General features: G+C 36.6%; 1 protein-coding gene across 2 annotated transcripts in view; it reads right to left on the bottom strand.

The window, feature by feature from the left end:
- Nucleotides 1–19,131, bottom strand: part of NPAT (nuclear protein, coactivator of histone transcription) — a 50,895-nt gene that overhangs the window by 7,161 nt on the left and 24,603 nt on the right. Inside the window, exons 4-14 of one of the 2 annotated variants that reach the window (XM_045797710.2) lie at nucleotides 17,977–18,049; nucleotides 15,533–15,573; nucleotides 14,471–14,716; nucleotides 13,465–13,546; nucleotides 11,667–11,754; nucleotides 11,066–11,157; nucleotides 10,897–10,984; nucleotides 5,976–6,072; nucleotides 5,223–5,351; nucleotides 1,386–3,056; nucleotides 5–120 (exon numbers count right to left, since the gene is read on the bottom strand). In XM_045797710.2, the coding sequence (XP_045653666.1) occupies nucleotides 5–120; nucleotides 1,386–3,056; nucleotides 5,223–5,351; nucleotides 5,976–6,072; nucleotides 10,897–10,984; nucleotides 11,066–11,157; nucleotides 11,667–11,754; nucleotides 13,465–13,546; nucleotides 14,471–14,716; nucleotides 15,533–15,573; nucleotides 17,977–18,049 (2,723 nt within the window). The remainder of the gene's footprint in view (nucleotides 1–4; nucleotides 121–1,385; nucleotides 3,057–5,222; nucleotides 5,352–5,975; nucleotides 6,073–10,896; nucleotides 10,985–11,065; nucleotides 11,158–11,666; nucleotides 11,755–13,464; nucleotides 13,547–14,470; nucleotides 14,717–15,532; nucleotides 15,574–17,976; nucleotides 18,050–19,131) is intronic. The other variant, XM_087868471.1, reaches the window with a different exon arrangement.

Genomic DNA, 19,131 nt, shown 5'->3' with positions numbered 1-19,131 from the left:
TTACCTGCTGAGGAGGAGCAGAAAAGGTATTTCCATTCTGTCCAACCACAGAAACAGGGATCATTCCCACCATTCCTTGGAGCACAGGTTGGACAGGAGAAGCAATTATGATGGCAGATCCTTAAAAAAAAATTCTCAGTTAAGATTCTCTCCCAAACAAAAGATTCCGAAGTAACTATTCATTTATTTAAAATAAATTCTCTAAAATTATAATCCCTTTACCTTAGAATCTATTTTTTTTTTTTTAAGGTTTTATTTATTTGAAAGAGAATGAAAGTGAGAGAGATCACAGAGGGAGAGGGAGAAGCAGACTTGCTACTGAGCGGAGAGCCCGATGTGGGGCTCGATCCCAGGACCCCAAGATTGTGGCTGAAGGCAGACACTTAACCGACTGAGCCACCCAGACGCCCCTAGAATCTACTGTGCTTAAAAAACTTTAGGAACAAGAAGTCAATCTGAACATTAAAGTAATCTTATTGCATTTGGTCAAGGTAAATATTCTAAGCATTAGACTTCATAGTCAGGAGATCACATTACAATTATATGTCGATTCTTCTAGATACAATAGTAAAACTGATTAGAACCGTGATGGTGAAGGTTTCAAGTTCGAATCATACCACAAAATTAGGTCTCAACTGAATGTTAATGGCCCAAGACCTGCTGAGAATGCCAATCTATCATCCCAGTGGTACTGGTCAAAAAGGGTCCAGAGAAATGTACCAGCAGTCAAAACCATGAGGGGAAATGACAATAGTTATATGGTCCTCAGAAGTCAACACTATATATAGTCTGTAGCTATCCTATTTTATCCCTGTCCCATAAATCAAACTTTTCCTTATACTAACTGCTCCTGTCAGGTGGATCTCACTTTTACAAACACCCACTTCAGTATCTCAAGTCTCCCTCACCTACACTTGACAACTCCTACCCTTCATTCCAATCATGACTTTTCTCTGGGCTTCCACTGAAGTCCCACAGTCTCTACTCACTCTGACCCCTCTTTTACGTTATTTTAAACAGCACTTCAAACAGATCCATCAGGCTTACTAGTTAACTGTGTGTATTTATTCGGATTTTACTATATGCCTAAAATATTAAAAAAAAAGGAGAAAGAAGCTTAGGAAACAATATGTAAAGAAAGATAGATGAATGTATCAGCTCTATCTTCAAGGATCACTGAAACCAATGAATTCCATAACTTACAGATTTAAAAGAAGATACGACTGAATTAATTAGGGAGAGAAAAGAGGGAGTATAATCACAAATTTCAGTCTTTTCTCACTCTATCCATCTGTGATTAAATTCCTCCTAGTCAATAACCGCACACGTAAGAGAAATTAGATCCCATTCCAGAGAAACGAACTTTAATATGTTCTTAAAGCTACCTTGTGAAAAGCTGGGGGACACAGTCTGGTTGACAGTGAACACACTGTTTGACCTTGGGGGTGTCTGCAACTGGGGCAGTGGCGGTGGAGCAGTCACGGGTGCAGAATTTCCAGGCAGCACCACCACATTAGACTGACTGACAGTTGTTCCTAAGGCTGTTGGATCAGTCACACAGGTAGCTATGAGAATGTTATTTGAATTGCCAAAAGTCGTGCTCGTAGCTGGCATCAACTGTATGTATCCCCCATCCTTGGAAACACACGGGGTGACGCTGGATGAGAAAGCGATGCTGGCTTCATTTGGAGCGCTGTTTCCGGCAGAGTCCTCGGGTCTGAGGGCCAAGAGGCTCTGTTCAACTGGCGCTGAATCCCCTACTCTTTCAGCAGATGTGACAGCACCTGCAGTTTCCTCTGAAGACAGGCATTTAACCAAATCTGCATTTTTGGCAGGAGACTTGGCAGGAGAGGACAGTATTATAGTCGGCAAGCTTTCCCCACTGATACTAGAAACAGCACTGTTCAGTTCAGTATCTGAGGAAACAAACGGATCGTCACTAATGATGATTTTGAGAGAGACAATACTGGATGCATCTATGTCTGCTGAACTGTCCACCGCAGGCCTATCGCTAGCACTCTGGGGCTCAGGCTGAGACTCTGCCATGGAAGAACACACAGATTCTGAAGGAAGAGCCTGCTTCTCTTCCAGGGGGTCATCCTCGGAGGCAATCAGTGCAATCTCCCCACAGTTACCACCTTCCCCTAACGTGAGAAAAATACTATCTCCGTCTTCTTTTAAAGAGGAAGGATCTTGTGAATCGACAGTGACTTTCTCCAACTTGGAGGGCTGAGTTTCATGTTTTTCTGTATGATTTAACTCAGCTGCTGATAAATCCTCGGATGGTTGTTTAACTGAAGACACTGAATCTTCAAGACGAATGTCTGCTTGTGCAGATATGTTTAAACCTGAACTTTCAACTGACACAGGTAGTATTTTACTCTGAAGTGAAGAATTATCCTGGCAGTCTGCACGTTGTACTGCAGCTGGCAATACACCGTGAATCTCAGGTTTATTCTGGTGCATTTCTCTAGGCTCTGGTGACTTAGAACCAGGGAGATTCGTTTTAAGTCTTACTGTGTTGTTAGAGCTTTCACAAAGCTGACTTGTTTTAGATGTCTTTCCAGTTAATGTAATATTTTGGGATAAAAGCTGAGAACTCTTCCCAGAGAGCACTAAGTTTTCACTGTTAGTTTCACCACCAAGGGAAACGAACGACGGTATTGGTACACCGGACGGATCAGGCTGTAAGGGAGGTTCCCGGGGTGCATCCGCCAACAGAGAATTCTTTCCAACCTCCATTGCCATGGCAGTGTCAGTGGGCATCTGATGAGCGTATAATTCAGCACAACGCTGATTACATTCAGCATCAGCATTTACTCTTTGGTTAAAGTCATTCAAATGAGGCACAGACTCAAAAGTAATATCAAGGTTACACTTCTGTCCATTAGGTACAACTGTTTTAAATGCCTTTTTCTGGATGCCAGAGCCTATCTGAGGAAAGTGTTCCTGGGCTTCCTGGCGAAGCTCCTCATGGTTGCTGCTGTTCTTCAAAGCATCTGAGGTGTCTCCATTCTGATAGGCTGCACAAAAGGGAGGCTGCCCAGACTGATCACCTGCAAAATGTAAGGATGGCAGAGATGGTGAGTATGTTCTTGTTTCTGAGGGAGTCACATTTACTAGAAAACCTGTTTTGCCAAAGAAGTAACTCATCTTTGATATGCTGGTAAGCCGATGTCTGAAAAGCTGTATCTCACATTTTCTGAGTATCAAAAAACTTACAGGTACATTTTTTCTTAAATTACTGATGCCTTTTTAAACAAGGGCCAAACTGTTTTTCAAACCTCTCGGAAAACAAATGACGCAAAGAAGGAGAGAGCATATAGGTTTAAGAACATCTAATGTTTATTAGTATGTAAAAAACTGGCCCCACATGTGTAGTTTTTTTTCCAAAATAGCTAACTTTTCAACTTGTACCATTTCTATTGACCTTCCTTTATCTGATGTATTCAAGGTGAAATGAGCCAAGCACATTTTGTATGATCAGCATTTGATGTTATGGTGTCCTATTTGGAATCTTCAATGCACACTTATTAAAGACCATCAACCACGTGATTAGTGCTGGGACACAAAGATGACCTAGTCTCTGCCCTTGGGGAGATAGTCTAGTAAGGGAAGCAGACACAGAAGGAGATAATAAAACATGTAAAAACCGTAATAGTATAGGAGCAAAAGGCACCCCTTTCTGCCTAATGGATGCGACAAAGTGCTATAAAGAAGCTATTGTAAGAGGAGATCTTGAAAAAGAGAAGAACTGTGATTGCTGGAATAAGAAGAAAGGATGTTTCAGGAAGTAACGCAGCACTGACATACTGTGTCGTAGAGCACTCAGAGTGTAGGACCAAGAACATTACCAATAACAATATGAAAAACATAGGGAAAAATCCGGAAAAATGTCTGTCACCTACGATTCTGTTAATGTAACACTGGTAAATAATCTTTGGTTCAGAGCACATCTGAATCCTAATGTGGGGAGATGGGCAGAAATTACATCCAGGCCACATCAGTTTCAGTGAAGTGGTAAGACTGTGAGAGAATGAGATTTTGAGTTTCATTCTGTGCACGTAGAGTGCTTAAGTGAAGCATAATCTTCCATACAAAATAACACTGTAATCCAGTTTAAGAAGAATTAGAGGATTGCTCGGTGTAGGCAAAGGATTCGGAGTGGGAATGTTGTCCAAGATATTCCAAAACTAGTTTTTGGAAGACATGATGTCAAACTCGGAAGCCATCAGGTTTTTTTTTGGCAGTTGGAGGGGTAGTGGCATTTAAGAAGACAGAACAGAAAAGATTATTTTGGCCTAACTTGTTACTAACAGAATGATAAAGGTGATACTAAAAAGGCACAAAGTTTAGCATGTGTGAGATGCAAGAATAACGGTCATCTTTGAGAAAAAGAGATAGAGTGTTTAGTGTTGGGAAGAGGTATGAACCAAGGTTTTCATCATGTGATCAATGTTCTATTTTTTGATTTGGGAGATAGTTATACAGGGTATTTGCTTTGCTATAATTCAATGAGATACACATTTTTATTGTGCACTTCTGTATAAATGTTATGCTTTAAAAAATTAAAATAACTGGCAAATATCATAGGAGATAAGATGGACATATTCACTGCCTTCCTTCAGTTAATAAGTAGTTACTGTGGGTCAATTATGTGCCATATTGGTACTCCACTGCTACCTCATTGGTACGGGACGCAGAAATGTAAAAAACTGACTTAGATACATAGGAAGATGACCTAAAACCTTATAAAATCCAAACTGCAAGACTATCACTGCAGTATATAATTTCCTCGAAATAACTGAGATATGGATGCTGAACTTGCTTACCAGGCTGAATCAGATGAATACCACACACTAACCTTACATAGTAGGGATGTTAATTTCTGCCACAAAAAAATTAAGTTAAATGTTATAGATTTTTGTCAAACTGGACCACACTATTAATACTCAATTGTGCATGTCAAGAATCTACTGCATCATGAAAGAATGAGTACTAAAAATTTACCTCTTATTCAAATTACTAAAAGACTTGGGATTTTTTTTCTTTAATGAAAAGAAAAAACTTAAAAAAAAAAAAAAAAAAAAGAAAAACCACCAACAACAAACCCTATGTGGCAACCTGAACAACTACCAAATTAAACCTTACTTTCTGCCTTTAAAATTTTGAGACCAATACTAGGATTTAGATGGAAGATACTAATAAAACCAAATTCTTACCAGATTGTTCTGTCTCAAAAGAACCTTTAACTGCTATATTAGTTTCATCTGCTAAGACTACACTGGGATTGGTTTCCAGGTGCTGACTGGAAATGCCTTGTGATATATTTTTATTATTCTTTGATTTACCTGTTAAAAAGGGAAAAGGGAAATGATTAAATGGTTAAATGATCAAAATAAAAATAAGCATCAGTTAATACAAGCAAATGTTAAATCTTATGTTAAAATTACGGTCTTTTGGATGTTTTTAACATGTTGCCTTGTATATCATTGACAAAAACAAAGATTTTTCCAACAGACCAGTAGTTCTTGAACTTTAGCCTGTATCAGAATCATCTGGAGAATCCAAGAATTTGCATTTTTAACATGTTCTCAGATAATGTTGTATGCTGGTTTGGAGACTACGCTTTGAGAACTACTGCACAAGATCATAAAACTGAGGGCAATGGACAATTTCTTGTATTCCTTTAGTATTATCTGATTGTGTTTAGAGTATAATGTATGTATAGTAGTTGACATCAACATATTTGTGTTGACTGGCGATAATGCCCACAAAAAATATAAAAGGTTCTCCATTTTTACAGCTACAGTTTAAGAAAAAAATAACACTCAACCCCCTTTCATGGCCTTATGTTTGTTTTGATGAAAATAGGATATTTTTTGAGATGCTCTGAGAATGTTACTTCAGTCTGGTTAAATTGCCAAAGAAACGGAAACATTTTTCTTCCAACTGCCTTGAAACGGTCTACTTACCATAGTCAAAGAGATCGAAGAGTGCCTGAAATGCTGGGTCTGATTCTGTTTGTTCCAATATATCCTGTATAGCTTCCTCAGACATATGGATTTCACTCTGCAAAAAAAAAGAGTGATCCCAATTGAATTAATATATAGTTTTAATACCAGCAAAATAATTAGAGGGCATCTGATAGCTCTAATTTTTATGAATAATTATTTCCCTCCACGAAAATTTCTTCTGATTCTAACACTAGGGTTACTTGAAACAAAAACACGAGAAAGCAGACAGTGAATGTTTCCTAATTCCACTTCATAGAGTTCACTGCTTTGGAGATTATATTCCCAAACATTAAAATAAAATGAACATAGGAACTATAGTTATGTGTGTGTGTACAACTTAAGTCAAGTCACACTATAACTGTTCTTTTTTTAAACTTGACATCCAGCACTAAGTTTACAGTGTGCAGTGTAATGCCCTAACCTACAGATGCCGTGAAATGATGACCATAGTAAGTTTAGTTAACATCCGTTATCTCATACAGATACAAAAACAAGAAAAAAAATTATTTTTCCTTGTGAGAACTCTTAGGACCTATTCTCTTAACAAGTTTCAAATAGAACATACAGCAGTGTTAACTAGTCATCATGTTGTACATTACAGCCCAGTACTTACTTATCTTTTATCTAGAAGTTTGTATTTTTGACCACCTTCATCCAATCCCACCCCCCACGCCCTGTCTCTGGTAACCACAAATCTGGTCTATTTTCCCATTAGTTTGGGTGACTTCTATATAAATCTCGCCCCTTTTACCTATCTGCTTTGGTCTCTTAATATTAAATGCTTTCTTCAAATGTTGCACAATCCTTGCTCTTCTATTCACTTTTATTTTTTTAAAGATTTTATTTATTTGTCAGTTGGGCGGGGGGCGGGGGGAGAGTGAGCACAAGCAAGGGAAGCTACAGGCAGAGGGAGAAGCAGGCTCCATGTTGAGCAAGGAGCCTGACGCAGCACTCGATCCCAGGGCCCTGGGATCATGACCTGAACTGAAGGCAGCCGCTTAACTGACTGAACCACTCAGCGGCCCCTCGTCTGTTCACATTTAAAAGTAGCATGCCAAAAGCTCCCTGCAAACTCTTTGCTAATGGAGGGAGCTTGTCAATTAATTACCATCTACACAGCAAAATTATTTTACAGGACCATCTGTATTTTTAGTTTTTTTCTTTTGAGCGAGTTAGACATTTTGCTGGGTGAGTATATGACTGACAACATTGTTTCTGGACACAGTGTAAATGCGGGCAAGATTCAGAGGTTAACTAATAACTTCCTAAATTTTGCACCCTATCTCCTGCTTGTAGCTGTCTCTACATGTGCTTTCAGAGCTACTGGTACTGAGCCTTTTGGGATTTTGCGCTGTGATTTCTCAAGTTTACCAGCTATTGGGGTAAACCACCACCACCACCACCTTTGTTTCCTGTAAAATTTGGGGCAAACAGATTATATTGATACTTCACACATGGATGAGATAGATTCTCAGTGAAAGCCTAGAGTAGTATGCCAGAGGGTATGTAATGTAGCTGGACAAAAATCTTTTTTTCCATTTGCATTAATTTTACATGAAGATGTAAGTTTAAAAAATACAAAAAAAGAAAAAACCCAGAAAAAAAAAAAGCAAAAGTAATAAATCTTTTTAGCTAAAACATTAGATTTCATAGAAGTTACAGTACTTCTGACTAGGGTCTTCATTTACTCTTATTCCAATAGTTGGAGATTTAAAATTCTCAATTTTAGTTATTTATAAATCATCCCACAATATCATATTCTTCAAGGCATACATGTGAATTCCATGAGATAGGAAATTCACACGGAGCAAGAATTAAAATGTAACTTTCACAAAGTTTTTATAAAAATGCCCATAAAATGAAAAGAAAAACTTGTTTGAAGTTAAGGAGCCAGTTTACTTTGATTATGGGGATGTACAGAGAACATCAACAATTCTCGATGAAATGTGATTTGGCAGGAGTCCAGGAACTTGAGCAAGTACTTCTATATCCAGGAAGCTGAAAATTTACAGTCATGTAAATAATGTCAAGAACACAATGTAAGCAAATTATGAAATGGTGGATACGGTCTTAATAAAAGCTAATGTTGACGAAATGCATTTTTCTAGTAGTTGTTTTATTCTCGAGTTTAAGAATTAGGATAAAAAAAAACCCTGAAATGAATGTTCCAAAGGTAACTTGCAAATCAATCTTCTAAATATTTTTAAAACTCAAGGTATAATTTACACACAATAAAAATGCACAGATCTTAAGTCCACAGTTCAGTGGGCTTTGACAATTTTAAGGACGGTGTAACCACCACTCCAATAAAAAGTTGGTGGAAGTGTACAACTCTTGATCTCAGGGCTGTGAGTTCGAGCCCCTTGTTGGCTGTAGAGATTACTTAAAAATATTAAAAAAAAAAAAAAAAAAAAAGAGTAAAACATTTCCACCGCCCAAGAAAACCACACATCTACTATATATACCGTTCCCTTTTTCAGAAAATTCCTCCTTTGGCAAATTACTATCCTCACCCTCACTCAGTCAACAACTTCTGATTTCTATCAGCATGAATTTGTGTTGCCTACTTTAGAACTTCATACAAACAGAAGCACACTATGTACATACATTCTTTTAGTCTATCTTCTTTGATCAACGTATGTTTGAGAATCATCCACGTATTATTTCATCTCATCCATGTTATATGTAGCTCAGTCCTTTTTATTGTTCACCAGTATTCTATTTTATGACTGTCAAAATTTGTTTATTCCTTTTTTGTTGATGGACATCTGGTTTTAGTGTTTATTAGGAACAACACTGTTAAAAAATATTCTTGTAGAAGTTTTTTAATAAACATATGTGAACATATTTGTTTCTCTTGGGTAAAAACCTAGTAAATGCCAGGTCGTGAAGGTGTATAGGTGTATACATAACTTGTTAACTATCAGTTTCCCGAACAGGTTGTACTATTTCATAACTTCCCACTGGCAATTTTTCAGAGTTCCAGTCGTTACACATCCTGGTCAACATCTGGTATTGTCAGATCTTTAACTTTCAGCCATTGCAGTGAATACGAAATGGTATCTCACTGTATTCTTAACTTTCAATTGCCAAATGACAAATAATGTTAGTTTTTCATGGCCTTAGTGGCCCTTCCTCTATCTTCTTTTGTCTGGTCCAGTCCTTTACCCCTTTCTTAAAATAGGTGCTTTATCCTTTTATTATTGATTTGTGGAAGCTCCTTCTATACTCTGGATAAAAATTTTTTGTCAGATACATGTATTACGAATATTTTCTCCAAGTTGGAAGTTTGACTTTTAATTTTTTGTTAATGAGGATTTTAACAAGCAGGTATTTTAAGTTTTAAGAAGCTTTTTTTTTTTTAGCTGATTTTTTTTTAAACTTATTTGTGTAGCCTAAGAAATCTTGCCTACTCCAAGATCACAAAGACTTGTGAATATTTTTGAAATTCCTACTTCACTTGTCAACAGGCTAATTACTTCTCAGTGAATCTGATCTTTTTACTACTCATTTGGGCAATCTGTCTTGCTGTTTGTTCTTTAAAAAAGTTATTTAAATCTGAATTTTTAACTTTTCCCAAATATACAATATTACAAAGCAAGAACAGAGGGTTATGTCTTCTCTTTTTTTGTAACTTCTTGCAGTACTTAACACAGTGCCTTGATTATGGGAAGTATCTGATGTTTGTGGAGAAAATATAAACAAGCAATTGAAGACTAAAAATTTAGAAGAGGGTGTATTCATTTGTTAAACATTAAGACAGAAGTTTCTAAAAAGTACTGGTAGATAATTTAAAGTTGCTTTAAAAAGTTTGTCATATTTTGTTAAATTTACTGAACTTCACTCTGGGAAAACATAGGAAATTTTTTTTTTTAAAGAACTTTAAAAAAAATTCAGTGGTTTTACCTAGAATTCACCTGAAAGCAAACCTGCTATAATGAATTCATTTGGTGGGCATAGCAACAAGAATGGATTATACCATCTTAAGAGTCCAAGTAAAGGATGTGTTACCATCACAACCTCAGCTGCTCTTGAGGAAGGATATTTGCACAAGAACAAATCTTTTTTTTTTAAACACATGAACACATAAAGATAAATTGTTAAATTCTTCCTTTACCAGCTGATGCTCTTCCATCTTCACTATCACTGAATAGCAACAGTGACTGCAATCCCATCTTCCTTCTCTTGGCAGTAAACCATCACACAATTTATTCATTTAGTTAGTAACCTTTCCTTTTTAAAGTGTCTTGTTCATTTTACTTGGATTCATTATATACCCTTAACATATACTTTCATTGTTTCCTCACATTATTATACCGTCTGTAGCAATGTAAAAGAAATGCAATTTATACAACGTTGTACAGTACTGTTGCTTACTACACACAAACATACCCACTCATGAATCTTTAAGTATTAAATACTTAGATATTGATGACTGATTGTTGTATGGCTGTAATAATGTGTTTTACTAATATGTGGAAGAATTAAGAGATATTACATGGGTTAGAGATGTCTTATTACTTTTATCATTTAAACGATACAATTTACACTGCTTATTTGCAAATTCACTAATAAATTTTCAACAACAGATTACATTTATGTTTGGATAACGTAGAAAATCTCTATCTAAAATTATTATCTTAAATAATTTTATACATCTATTGGCAATGGTTTTCGTTTTTTGGTCAAGATTTTATTTTTTTAAGTAATCTCTATAACCAGCATGGAGCTCCAACTTATAACTCCAAGATCAAGAGTTGCATGCTGTCCTGACTGGAGCCAGGCAGGCACTCCTTGGCAATGGTTTTGAAATAAAACCAAAATACCATCAGTTTTAACTATGAGTATATGCACTATACACACACCCCCTAACCTGTACCTGAAGTCCCAGCAGTTCATCAATCGAAGTCTCTGGTTCTGTAGGGTTGCTCTCTGTCTGCTTAGGTATTTGTGCAATATTGTTGTCGCTGTAATACAGAAAGAAAAATTTTTACCCTAGCTCTCAATTAGGTGAAAACAATTAGACATCACCAACACACATAGCTTACCTAGTCAAAAATTTATTAATGTTTTCTGCAAGCTTTTCTTGAAGAGATTTGTTACTTAATATTTTTTCTCTTGCATTTTCAATAACCATTTGCTGGAAAAGAAAGTCAATATTAGTAAAAGAATAAGGTAGAGTTCTAGTTAATGGGAGCTAGCACGTTTTAATAGATCTAGGTGGAAACTCAGTTATGGTGGCTCCCTTCGCATTATTACTTGAATTCTGTACTTCACGAGTGTTTTCACAGATCCTTCACCAACTCTTTCTTCATTGATTACAAAACACAGTTCTGAACTCTAACTTTTCATACAAGGTTTTTAATAATCTGACTCTAGTAAAATGCCCTATCATGTTGCATAATCCAGCCTCCACAATGTATTTACACCTCCCTAAACACAGCACTGATTCTTACTTGCTGCACTTGCACAGCCACCTATTCTAAATGGACTGTCTCCTACTCATACATTTTACTACTCTCTATCCCAAGGCAATTACCCTACAGTTTTATAGAAATACTGTAACAAATGCCACACACACACACGTAAATATTAGTATTTTAAAATGCAGGAGTATCTCAAACTGCAAAGCTCGGTAAGGTCACTTACTTTTTCTACTGCAAATGCATTTGGATCCTGGAAATTCCGTATCGTTGAATGAGGCCCAGACAAAGTGTTATTTTTCCTTTGAGATTCACTGAAACACATTTTAAAGCTTGTCTTTTACCTACTATGAAAAACAGACTTAATGATAATTACATACACAGATATAAATCTTGAGACCATGGAAGAACAGGTAGTTTCCCTTTTTGTGGTAGCAACAAAGGGCTAGAGGAGAAAACCATTATTACACTTGCATTAATAAGAAATGAATCTGAGGTCCAGCTTTACCACTTACTATGTGCTCTGTGGCAAGGTAAGTTCTGACTATTTGTTTTTAAGGTTTTATTTATTTGACAGAGAGAGAAAGAGAGCATGAGCACAAGCAGGGGGAGCAGCAGGCAGAGGGAGAGGGAGTAGGCTCCCTGTGGAGCAGGGAGCCCAGTTCTGGCTTTTTGACCTACTTTATAATGGGATAAGATCAACTGCATTATTAGGTTTATGAAAGAACTGAATAAAATGAAGTATGTGTAAAAACTTTTTAAATTTAATTTTTCTTTTTCTTTTTTTTTGAGACCATGCTCACAAACTGGGGGTGGGGAGAGGGCAGAGGAAGGAGAGAGAATCTTTTTTTTTTTTTTTTGGCAGTCTATTATAATTTTTAATATCTTTTTTGGCAATTTTTAAAAATTTAAATTCAATTAATTAACATATAGTATATTATTAGTTTCAGAGATAGAGTTTAGTGATTCGTCAGTTGCATACAACACCCAGTGCTCATTACATCACGTGCCCTCCTTAAAGCCCATCACCCAGTTACCCCATCCTCCCATGACCTCCCCTTCAGCAACCCTCAGTTTGTTTCCTAGGAATAAGAGTCTCTTACTGGTTTGTCTCCTTCTCTGATTTAGTCTTATTTTTCCCTCCCTTCCCCTATGATCCTCTATTTTGTTTCTTAAATTCCACATTAGAATGAGATATGAAAATTGTCTTTCTGTGATTGACTTATTTCACTTAGCTGAGAGAATCTTAAGCAGGCCCCACGCCCAGCAAGGAGCCCAATGTGGGGCTCGATCTGATGACCCTGAGATCACTACCTGAGCTGAAATCAAAAGTCGGACACTTAACCGACTAAGCCACCCAGGCGCCCCTGTGTGAGACTTTTTAAAAAGGCCAAGGTTTCTATAAATGTTAGGTACTATTACAGTTGTTTTACTACTAAAACAATTAAAAAATGAATAAAAAAACAAAAATTCAAAGGCCGAGGTCAGCTCTGAATGAGAGATAACCAACAATAAAAACTCTAACAAAAATACCCATGGCATGGCATTAAGAAATCAGAAAAAGCTTTTAAAAACTATTCTCTCTCTTTTCCGAAATATCCTTTAAACAAAGACACGCAGGTTAAGTACAGAAAGAACTTTGGTCTCAGGGACTCCCTGAAAAAATTTCTGACTTTAAGACTTGAAATATGTTTCTGGACCTGCTAGTATTATTCCTATTTATTTAAAAAACACACTTATTTAAAAAAAAATCTGAGATACCACCAATTTTAAGACATTTTTATGTACTTACTACAGAAAAAACAGATTTCCAATGAAAGAGTGATAAGCCATTGAATTTAAGATACAACCTGATTTCAAGGAGGTTAAAATGTGGGAAAAAAATGCATTTCAGAATGGGTATAATAGTAAATATTCCCAGGAACTGAATCAATTCTTGTTCTTTTATTCATAATGTAAATATGGTGGTATAATTCTTCAATTTTAGTGGTTACTGGAAACTCATCCTTTCGAAAAGTATTTACCTTTTGCGCCTAGCAGGAGACATTACTGTGGTCTGAGTTTTCTTTTCCTGAGGACCAGGAATGATATTTAAAGCCTCTCCAGCTGTATTTCAAAAAAAAACAAAGCATCAAGTCAAGGACATGGAATAGTTTTCTAAGCTTGAATTAATGGAATAAGTAGCATTACATAATGATTATTATTTTATATTGAACTCAGCATACACTGAATACTATGGCAAGGGACTGTAAAATATACTAAGATGGGTAATATATACTACGACTTAAGGTTTTACAATACAGTACAAGTACAGTACAGTCCCAAGAAAAAATAACATGGAAGAACAGAGGAACTGTAAGAAGTATAAACTGAGCATACACTACAGTGTGCTATGTATACTAAGTGTTTTTACCCAGAGGTGTAAACGAGGTTGGAGAAAAGATGAAAAGGAGGGATAATGTAATGGACGGCGATGACTTTTAGCTGCACAGAAGAGAAAGAAGACTGGTCTAAGAAGTGAGAGAGCTGGCACCTGAATTTTTATCCCAACTCTGCTATTAACTAGTTTTTGCCCCTTACTATCACGTGTTTTCAATAGTTTCAAGTATACAATAAGCGAGATATACCGGGTGGTCTCTAGTTTATCCCTAGCTCTCAGATTCACAGACACACAAAGGATCTGCAACAACAGAGACGGAGGTGTACTGGAAGACATTCCTCAACATAGAACAGACTGGCATGAACAAAGGTAAGGAGGGAGTCAAATGTAATGTGTAATACTTTTAAAATCAAGTATAACAAGAATCTTTTCTATCCTTTAGTCAGAACAGAAATAAGAATCCCAGGCTAAAATGTCTCATAAGTACGGTAATATGCTTACTTGAAGGCAAACCTACCCCAAGTCAGTTCTACTTCCAGCCTTTTTTTTTGCTATAATTTTATAAAACGAGTATTAAGACAGTGTAGTGTATCATCTATTTATACAGTCTGACTAAAAACAAAACTTCAGAGAAGCAAATTTCAACTTACTGGCAGCAGTGTCTTGTGACTGTGAATGGTTGACCACTACAAAATTTGACCTCAAAGGAGCTGAAATCTGGCCAGCTGGCCGCATAACCTGTGCGGCTGCTGGAGGAGGAGCAGTAGGAACAGTAGGAGCAGTGGTACACTGTCCCGAAAGATACGCCAGAGTCAGCAACTCTGAGTTGACGGGAGCTGCTTGAGCCGCAAGCCTTCTCTGCCGTTTGATTTCTGCAATTCCACTTCTTGTTCGGACTGAAACATGGAGCATTTAAAAAGTTAGCTGTCGGACTACTCTGGCAATTTTAACAAGTCTCCATGATACACGTCCGACTACTTAACATGTGAAATTTACAGAACTGAAAAAGAGCCCTTCAAAGTATCAACTAAGTTTATGTTGAAATTACATGGTAATTTCCTATGAAACAAACTCAAGTGAGTACAGCTGACCCTTGTACAGCACAGGGGTTGGGAGCACCGAAAATCCAACTATAACCTAGGACTCCCCAGAAACTTAACTAATAGCCTACTGTTGACCAGAAGCCCAGCCAATAACCAATAGTTGATTGTATTTTGTATGTTACATTATATCGTATTCTTACAACAACGTAGAGAAAACAAAATGTTATTAAGAAAATCATAGGCAGCGAAAATACTCTTATACTCCTGTACTGTATTTACAGAAAAAATCCGTGAATAAGTGGACCCACACAGTTCAAAGCAGTGTGGTTCAAGGGTCATCTGTACACACAAATTTCATAAATCTACGAGTATATTTCTTCTGTAATAATTCATACTGATAATACCTCTACAAATTAAGAAACAAACCTATGAAGTAAGAATTAAAAAGATGTGAATACATGAGAGCCAATGAGAAAAAGTAGGGAGTATTTCAAACGCTGATTTCTACGATAAATGAAAATATTTCCTATTATAATAACTGTATTTAGAAGAGCGGTTTAAACAAAACAGATACTTAGCACAAATGTACTATTAATGAAAATGTTCATCTGATCGTTTGAGTCTAAAGTAATTCTGAACATCATTTATAGTTTAAAGTTGAATACCAACCTCTCTGATTAGCAACAAACCCTGGGGAACTTTGCATGCTCCTAACAAATAAAACAAAATAGTTAGACATTAAAAAATTTCTGCTGCCAAGATACACTCTAATTTAGTAATAGGCCTGACATAAACTGAATTAAAAGGCAATAGATCTCTCTCAGACAAAAAAGACAAGCACATTTTTTTTGAGGGATGACCAAATCTTACTTGCTTTAGAAGAGCATAATGTAAGCACACTCACGCACACATGATTTTCACCATCAAGCTTCCATCCAGTGCAGTATGCATTAGAGAACTCTGATACCCCATTAAGAATTTGACTTGACTTTAGGAAGTCTATATATTTAAGAAAGCTAAGTATAAAATGTTATGGCTATTAATTACCTTTACCACTAGAGATACCTTCCCAGAGAAATTCTGATTTCACATAGGACTCCATAAATACTTTAGAATCCCAAAGTTAATTTCAAAGGACATCCTGCTTTTACTAAATTTATGACTATAAAACTATTTTATTCAGCCTCTAATAAGAGAGAAAAGCAAACATAATACACAATATAAGGTGAGTCTCTTTTTATTATTACCCAATCACAGATACTGCTACCTTCCTGGGAAATCTGTTAAATAAGTCTTTACCAACAAGAGCAACAAAACTTACTAAACTGATTAAGCATTTAAAAAAACATATTATTTATTATTTGAGAGAGAGAGCAAGAGAAAGAGAGAGAGAAAGAAAAGGACAGAGGGGGAGTGAGAGGGAGAAGCAGACTCCCCGATGAGCAGAGAGAGCCCAAAGAGGGGCTTGATTCCAGAACCCTGAGATCATGACCTGAACCAAAGGCAGATCCTTAACCGACTGAGCCACCCAGGCGCCCCTGAATAAGCATTTTAAGTAAGAGACAAACCAATCTGGAGAATACCTGGCTAAGAGCCTTTTATTTTTATGTAGTATCTTGTCAATAAGATATCTCAGTAACTTTATAAATATTTACAGGTGTTAAATTGTGAATGCCTTTTTTAAAAAAAGATTTTTCAAATTTATTTATTTATTTAGAGAGAGACCGTGTGAGTGGGGGGAGAGGCAGAAGGAGAGAATCTCAAGCAGACTCCCTGTTGAGGGGGTAGCCCGATGCGGGGCTCAATCCCATGACCCCAAGATCAGGACCTGAGCAGAAATCAAAAGCTGGATGCTTAACTGATAGAGCCACCCAGGTGCCCCAAACTGCGAATGTTTTTGAAGATTATTTGAAAGGGAAGAAATGAGTTGAAAAGTGGAGGAAAAGGTAAGACTATCCTATAAGATGTGGTACAAAGTTAAATAGAAAGCATTTGGAGTCATTTCAGCAGTTTAAACTAAGGAAGGAAATGGAGCCCCTACTGAGTTTTTTTTTTTTTTTAAAGATTTATTTATTTTACACAGAGAGAGAAAGAGAGAAGGAGCAGAAGGGGCTGAGGGACAGGGAGATTTCCAGGCAGATTCCCTGCTGAGCACAGAGCCCCACATGGAGCTCGATCTCACAACCATGAGATCATAACCTGAGCAGAAACAAGAGTAGGATGCTCAACTGACTGAGCCACCCAGGCGCCCCAAGACCCTGCTGAATTTATGTTGGGTATTCACCTGTAGCTCTGGGAGAAAGGGTAAAAAACTCCAGTTTTCATACTAGATTCTAAAGTTAAATAAGAGATGTTATAACTGATACCAATAAGGGCTGGCATCCAAGGCCACGACCCAGGTAAAAGGTGGACACTGCTACCATGAAGAAATTCTACAATTAGAAGATTCCAGAAGTAGCATTACTATTCAAGTTTGTTTATTTATAGGGTAGGAACCAATGAGGCATGAATTCAACATATCAATTCTTTGCATGAGTAATGAAGATGCAACTACGTACAGGAATTCACACACGACTGGCATTAGATTTGTATTCTAGCCAGAGACCTGCCTCTAAGTTGCTATGGGAACTTGGGAATGTCATTAAACATATGTAAATCTCAATTTCATTTTTTTTAAAAAAGATTTATTTATTTATTAGCTAGAGAGAGTGCATGTGAGAGAGAGTGCATGAGAGTACGAACAAGGGGAGCGACAGACAGAAGGAGAAGCAGGCTCCCTGCTGAGTAAGGCACCTGATGCAGGACTGGATCCTAGGACCCTGGGATCATGACCTGAGCCGAAGGGAGCCGCTAACCGAATGAACCACCCAGGTGTCCCCCAATTTCCTTTTTTCTGAACATTTTATTCAAGTATGCATTTTATGTCAAATCATTCCAATAAGAAACAAATGAGTATCAATAATCTCTAGAGTAAATTTAAAATTAGATCAGTATCATAGAAATGCACTGAGTGGGTCACAAGAAGATTTAAACCTGAACAGCTTCCTACATGTGTTTGCATTCCAAAATCATCACACATGTTCTCATAAGCTTCTATATAGGCTTTTTATTACCTGATCTGAGAAAGTGTATGGTCTAACTTCTTCCACAGAGATGACATAATTGCTGGGACATCATTTGACGTTTCTAGATCATAAGGGGAAAAGTTTCTTAATAAATACAGTTGAAGAAAATTCACCAATTCATTTAAACACAAAATGAACAAGGAAAACAAACTTTTCTCTAAGCTGTTGACATATGTTGGAAACTAAGAAATAAGCCTATTTTGTAAAATGACCTGCAAAGCAATAAATGAGGCTGCCTTCTTTTCTCAAGCCCTTGAGTATCAGATGCAATGAGGGGAAGCCTCTGAAGCTTTTATAGATCAATTTTATATCTTCTTTGTATTAAAAAAAACTATTTTTTTTAAGATTTATTTTTAAGTAATCTCTATATCCGACGTGCGGTTCAAACTCACAACCCTGAGATCAAGAGTTGCCTGCTCCACCAACTGAGCCAGCCAGGTGCCCCCCAAAAGGACAAAACTATTTTAAATCTGTTCTATTTGACATTATGTTACATTTCAAAGTTAATCAAAATAATCTGATTTATAATATATACCATAAAGGTTCTGCAAACTCCTGTGAATATGGAAATTATTTTTCCACAACCAATGTTTTTATGTCCAAATCACTGCGACTGCGCAACCCCTTAATAAAAGCCCCACCAGTTACTATACTTAGAGTTACAGGTACAATTCCTGAGACCGGTTTAATTTTTTTTTAGGGTATGCTCTAAAAGCCCACAGTGATGGGAAACTTCTATGATATTTAAAATCTTTACCGTATACTTATAAAAAACCTCAAACCAGAGAAAGTTACCCAACATAAAAATGGGATTAAATCTTTGTATTCCAATAGCATATTGTTTCTGAAGTTATTTACACTCTAAATATTCCTGTAAGAATCTTTAGGCTATCACATTCTTTCTAGTGCTGTGATCTCAGAAAAGTTATTTGGCTTCTCTAATCCTCAGTTTTCTGATACTTAAAAATGATCTTAAAATAATCTAGCTGCCAAGAGACAGAAACGCAATAAAGTAATAAATAAGCACTTTCCTTTTTTTCAATGTTACTGTTTTATAGTAATTCTTTTGTTAATGTTGTGAATTACAAAAATAATCAGTATTAGAGAATAAAATAAATAATTTCAACTTTCCCCCTAAAATAT

Source organism: Ursus americanus, chromosome 16, assembly GCF_024610735.1.
Source record: "Ursus americanus isolate L20-20 chromosome 16, mUrsAme1.1.p, whole genome shotgun sequence".
NCBI lineage: Eukaryota > Metazoa > Chordata > Mammalia > Carnivora > Ursidae > Ursus > Ursus americanus.
Note: the sequence above shows the minus strand (reverse complement) of the source record. Positions and strands in the feature narration are given on the sequence as shown.